This window comes from Monoraphidium neglectum (assembly GCF_000611645.1).
Source record: "Monoraphidium neglectum strain SAG 48.87 unplaced genomic scaffold scaffold00385, whole genome shotgun sequence".
NCBI classification, from domain to species: Eukaryota; Viridiplantae; Chlorophyta; class Chlorophyceae; order Sphaeropleales; family Selenastraceae; genus Monoraphidium; species Monoraphidium neglectum.
Window position 1 is genome coordinate 20,882 of NW_014013243.1, and position 5,919 is coordinate 26,800.

General features: G+C 65.6%; 2 protein-coding genes across 2 annotated transcripts in view; both read left to right on the top strand.

The window, feature by feature from the left end:
• Positions 1-29: 29 nt before the first annotated feature.
• On the top strand, positions 30-2,645 carry MNEG_3158 (hypothetical protein; the record flags this gene model as incomplete). The annotated part of the gene is made up of 7 exons (XM_014048370.1): positions 30-314; positions 599-738; positions 1,091-1,213; positions 1,467-1,564; positions 1,803-1,993; positions 2,179-2,319; positions 2,556-2,645. 7 exons carry the CDS (start codon positions 30-32, stop codon positions 2,643-2,645), a joined length of 1,068 nt encoding a protein of 355 aa, XP_013903824.1.
• Positions 2,646-5,076: 2,431 nt separating this feature from the next.
• MNEG_3159 (hypothetical protein) overlaps positions 5,077-5,919 on the top strand; it is a gene marked incomplete at both ends in the record, with an annotated part of 3,642 nt that continues 2,799 nt past the window's right edge. The window contains 3 exons of the mRNA XM_014048371.1: positions 5,077-5,091; positions 5,371-5,670; positions 5,777-5,875. Coding sequence (XP_013903825.1) covers positions 5,077-5,091; positions 5,371-5,670; positions 5,777-5,875 — 414 coding nt within the window. The remainder of the gene's footprint in view (positions 5,092-5,370; positions 5,671-5,776; positions 5,876-5,919) is intronic.

The window sequence follows — 5,919 nt, forward strand, 5'->3', positions numbered from 1 at the left end:
CCCAGGCAACCCCCCTCTACCTGTCAGAGATGGCGCCCCACAACGCCCGCGGCTCCCTGAACATCATGTTCCAGCTGGCTGTCACCATCGGCATCCTCGCCGCGCAGCTCATCAACTACGGCACGCAGTACCTGCGCCCCTACGGCTGGCGCGTGTCGCTCGCGATGGGCGCGGTGCCGGCGCTGCTGCTGACGTTCGGCGCGATCATCCTGCCCGACACGCCCAACAGCCTGGTGCTGCGCGGCCACAAGGAGGAGGGCCGCAGGGTGCTGCAGCGCGTGCGCGGCACCAGCCACGTCGACGTTGAGTTTGAGGTGGGCGCCCGACGCGCCATAACTTTCTGAGTTAGAAACGGATTTGGAAGCGGCCATGAAATGGGGCGGGTGGGCCTGCTGGTTGTCTCAAGGGCGGGCCCCCCTGACCTGAATCCCCACAATGCTCGCCCGAGCTGCGCCACGCCGCGCCGCGACTCACCTTCGCCCCCCCCCCGCACCCAACCGCCTTGTGTTTCTTGGCAAAAATGCACCATTCCCTGCCCGTCCCCCCCTCTCAAAGCACCCACTTCTGCATCATACTGCTCAATCACACACACACCCAGGACATCTGCGAGGCCGTGAACGTGGCCAGCACCATCAAGAACCCGTACCGCACCATCCTGCGCCGCCGCTACTGGCCCCAGCTGTCCATCACCATGCTGATCCCCATCTTCCAGCAGCTCACAGGCATCAACGCCATCATGTGAGCAGCAAAGACGGCTGCCTGCCTTGCGCGCCGCCGCCTTCTGGGGGGCCAGGGGTTTGTGGGCGTGCACGCCCGGCGCGCGCCGCCGCTGCTGCTCTCTGGGTCGCTCTAGTCTCAGCGAGACGCGAGCAGCTTCCCTGGCAGCTGCTGGGCGTTGCCTGGTGGGCACGCCCCCTTGGGAGGGGTCCTGCCTGCCGCGGCCGCCCCGGCTGCAGCATCAATCGCACGGCAGCGGGCGGCAGCCTTTTGACAGGGCTTGGTGGTTTCTCGTGTATTTTGCTCGACCCCTTGTCCAGTGTGTGTGTGTTGACCGGCGGCCGGTCAAACGCCCCGCGCCCCCTCTGCGCAGGTTCTACGCCCCCCAGCTGTTCCAGGCGACCGGCGCGTCCACCAACGCCGCCCTGATGGCCTCCGTCGTGACCGGCTGCGTCAACGTGATCTCCACCATCGTCGCCATCGTCGCCGTCGACAAGTGCGTGCGTGCGTTAGCGCGTGCGTGCGTGCGTGCGTGCGTGCGTGCGTGCGTACGTGTCTGAGCCGGAGCAGGGGGCAGCAACGAGGAGCCTTTGCCAGCCGTCTGAAGCTTGCATGTCACCACCCATGCGCCCCTCAAAACGCACCCTACCCCTCCGCCCTGCCTTTCATGAACATGCCTCCTCCTCTCCCCTGCTCACCTCCCCCCCTCATCTCTCACCACCCCCCTCTCCCCACAAAACCAATGTCAGGCTGGGCCGCAAGTTCCTGTTCATCCAGGGCGGAGCCCAGATGATTGCCTGCGAGATTGCGGTCGGCATCCTCATCCACTTCAACTTCATGAACCCTGGTGAGCACACCACCACCACCATCACCACCACCACCACCACCATCACCCCCACCGCACTCGCTGCCTGCTTCCGGGCCCCACGCCGCACCCGTCACTTGGCGGCTGCTGCCCTGCTGGCCCTCATGATTCGACCCACCGCAGCCCCGCCGTCACGCTCGCGCGGGCACAAGCTCATGGTCCGCCCTGCGCCTGCCCTCACGACGACCCCTGACACACCGCACAACCCACCCACGACCAGGCAACACCTCCATGAGCGCGGCCATCGTGGCGCTCATCTGCATCTACGTCGCCGGCTTTGCCTGGTCCTGGGGCCCCCTGGGCTGGCTGGTGCCCTCCGAGATCCAGCCCCTGGAGACGCGCGCCGCGGGCATGGGCATCGCCACGCTGTGCAACTTCCTGTTCACCTTCCTCATCGGCCAGATCTTCCTGGTGGGTGTCTTTTGAGGCCGGCAGGTGCCGTCGCAGGAAGCTCATCATGGATTTACATGCTGGTTTGAGCTTGTGCCAGCGAATCTGAGAGTGCTTCGCCAACCGGCTTACAAGGCAACCCCGCCACTCTGTATAGACGTCACTGACTCGCCTTCCCGCCCGCCCCCTCGCCCCGCCCCCGACAGACCATGCTCTGCAGCCTCAAGTTTGGCACCTTCTTCCTGTTTGCCGGCTTTGTTCTGTTGATGACCGCGTTTGTGATCTTCTGCGTCCCAGAGACCAAGGGCGTGCCCATCGAGGAACTCAACGAGGTCATCATGCAGAAGGTGCGGGGCGGTCACGGGCGGTTACGGACGGGGACTTTCTGTATGGTTTTCACCCGGCAGGCGGCCGCCCGCCGAACCCGGGAGTTCCGGCCTGCCGCAGGATGCTTTGGGGCGCCTGGTGGCGCTCGGGCGTCCCAAGCGCCGCCCATCTCGCCGCTGCGGACGCTGCGCCGACGCGCCCACTTGGACCAACGCGTCTCCCCCTGTTTTCCGGCCTCCCCAACCCCCCCGCGCAGCACTGGCTGTGGAGCCGTATTGTGAAGGACGCCCCCAAGGGGGATAACAATGTTGTCATCACCTCCACCGGCGGCAAGGGCGTCGTGTGAGCCCTCGCCCCCTCCCCTCACCCTCCCACACCCCTTCCTGCTGCCCCCTTCCTCGGCAACGCCGCCGGCGCGGCGCCGCGCTGCGAGCGGCGCGCGGGGCGCGTGTGGGGGCGGCGCGTGCGTGCGAGCGCGCGCCGCCCCTGAACTTTGATCAACCGAATTTTTGACAGCCATCTCTCGGGCGGGGTGCGGCTTCTGCGCTGACCATGCGGCGGCTCGGACCCTTACACTAGACGCCCCGCGAGATGCGGCGCAGGGCGCCAGGCGCGCCCCTCGGCTGCGGGGCCAGCAGCTCTCCCGCGGGCGCGCCCGGCGGCCCCGCCGTTCTTTTTTGAGTATCTTTGGGCGAGGGCTGATTTTGTCGGGCGCGTCGCGCGGGCCGCGGGACGCGCGTCACGTGCTATGCAGACCTGTTCTGATCGCCACTCTTATGCAAGCTCTCATCCTGCCCCTGGGCGCTTTGCCGGGGGCTCGTACCCCAACCTTTTTTGGGGGGTTATGTACGGCTCCGTCCTCATTCTTCGTCCCATCAGATGAACCCCACCTCACCGCCGCATGTGCTTGGCATGCGCGCAGTCTCAAAACGCCGCGAGTGTACCTAGGGGGCGCGAGGTCGCAATGCAGCAAATCAGGGGGGTTTGAACCGCCATCATCAATCGCCACCCTGCACATCCAACGCCGCGGCAGCCGCAGCCGCGCGCCACAACCTCACGCCCCCGACCTCAGTCGACCATCCCCCCAGCACCACCGCGGTCGGTTGCCCTTAAAACGTTGCCTTGCCAGTGCATCTGCGTGAATTTTGTCAGCGGCTCGGGTGCCTTTTGCGTGGCATAGGCCCGGCTTGCGATGTTGAGGGGTGGGGCCATGACAAGCGGGTGCCCCACTGCTCACGTTTGGGTGGGTCACCACGCAGAGCACACTACACGTTCTGTTACAGCCGTTCTGTTGCTATGTAATGTTATTCCCCCTGAAAGTGGTGATGGCTGGATGGTGATTCGCGGGTATGCTTGACACTTTCAACACTGCAGCCACGAAGTTCTCAGTACTGCCACCGCGCTGACGGATGCTACTACGGCTTGGGGGATGTGGCCACGTGGGGGACGAGTGCAGTTGTTGTGTCCAGCAATAGGTCGCTTGACACGCAGCGCGGGCAATGCACAGAGGGAAACTGAGCTCATCATTGACTGTGAGCGCTGCCACGCAGAGGGACGCTTGAGTGGCAGGCGTGCACTCACAGGCACTGCATATGGCATGGGCGCTTTATAGGGGCGAGAGGAAGCGGAGCTGCGGAGCGAGAGAAAGCGGAGCAGCGTTTATCCAAGGTGGCGGCATGAATGGGTGCGACAAGCAGGCAGCAGTGCTTGTTTGGTGAAGCCCTTGGGTGACTGATGCAAGGACTTGGCCCACTGCATCTGTGAATGCGGCACATGCGACACTGTGCTGTATTGCTGCCCATGCGGCAGGAAGCCTTGAACATCAGGAGTACCAAGTGCCCGTTGCCAGGTGGTGTGTGCGTGCGTCACTGCGACCCACGTCACTACGCGGGCGCTATTCCTGTTCATGTGTCTGTATCATTCCGCATCGTACATAAGTGACGGGTGGCCGGTTTGCCGCGTGATACATTCTCTGTTTCTGATGCAGATTTATGCGCAGCGAGATCACCCACCCGGCCACAACGTGTTGCAAGCGGCTTCCTCTGAGACTGCTGTGCCTATTAACATCACTGTGGAAGTTGACTATCATCACCACGACAACTTAGGCCTGCCTGACCAAGGAGGCTCTGACACATTATCATGGCGGCGACCGGCGGCAAGCCGGCATCGGTGCCGCTGCAGCCGCTGCCCCGCCCGCAGACCCTCGTCAGCGATGGCACGCGGTTAGACGGCAGGGGCCTAGAGGAGTTCAGATCAGTATGTGAGTCGTCCAAAAGCGCGCGGCGCACTGCGCGAAGGGCAATCGCCCGTCTGCAGGCAGGCCTGCCTATTGCAGCTGGCCCCGTGCCGGTTGCGGCGGGCCGCACCGTGTCGCGCTCTGCCGGCGAGTTGAGGTTGGCGATCCCACCGCCCGCCGCGCCCCTTATTGTAGTCCTGGACACCAAAGTGATTAGCAGAGCGGCGGGCTCGGCGTACGCCGAGTTCAGCAATACCAAAGTCATGGCGGCAGTGTGAGGAGCACCGCATTGTCGCGACTGATGCGCTGCCCCATGCCTTGATGGCCGACCCCAGAGGCGAGGCATGTGTTAAGGGCCGCACGCGTTTGTGGTTCCGGCGTCCAGACGCGACCGGCACGGCCCGTCGCCGCCACCGCCGCCGATGCACACGCCGCGCCACGCGCCCCGGCGGCCCGCGGCCCACCCCCCCGTCACCTGGCGCCCTCCACGGACCGCAGGTATGGCCCGAGGCAGGGGGAGCGGAAGTATGGATTTACAGACATGGGGCGCCTGAACGTGGAGGTGGCTTTCACGAGCTTTGCGCGCCAAGAGAGGGCCCGGCAGGCGCAGGTGTGCAAAGCGCGCGGTCCGGCCCCCCGGGCATGCGCGTGCTGCCGCCGCCGCTGCCGCAGGTGCGGCGCTCAGCAAGGGTGCGTCTGCGGCGGAAGGTGGGCGGCAGCGCTGCGGGTGGCAAGCAGGGGGGATGGGGAGTGTCATCCCCCCGCCCGCGCTGTTCCTATTACACTCACTGGTTTGATCCAGTGCTTTGATCCCTCCCTTCCTGCCCCGCCCCAGCGATCCCTGGAGAAGGAGATGGCCAGCTGCCTGGCAGCTGCCCTGGAGCCCGCCGTCGACCTGTCCAAGCTCCCCAAGAGCGTGGTGGACGTGTACATATTGATCCTGGAGGCCGGGGGCGCGGAGGCCGCCGTCGCGGCGACGGCCGCGTCGCTGGCGCTGGCTGATGCGGGGATCGAGATGCTGGATCTCGTGGCGGCGTGCTCGGTGGTGCGCCGCGTCCGCGTGGGACTGGGGCCGCGCGCTCCCGGCTGCCGCCGCCGCTGCTGCTGGACTGCCGCGGGCGGCGACCGCGTGCTCGTGCGGGCTTTGGAAGGAGCGTGCATGCTTGCCGCGCTCGTCTCTGGACAGCCAACGCGCAACAGTTGAGTGCCGCGCGCGTCCGCGCACCCCCATCTGTTGACAGTCCCTGCTGTCCGGCCAGCTGCTGCTGGACCCCACACACCTGGAGGCGGGGCAGCAGCAGGGCGGCCTGCTCCTCGCCACCATGCCGGCGCTGAGCGAGGTGTGTAAGTGTGTGTGTGTGTGTGTGTGTGTGTATGTGTGTGT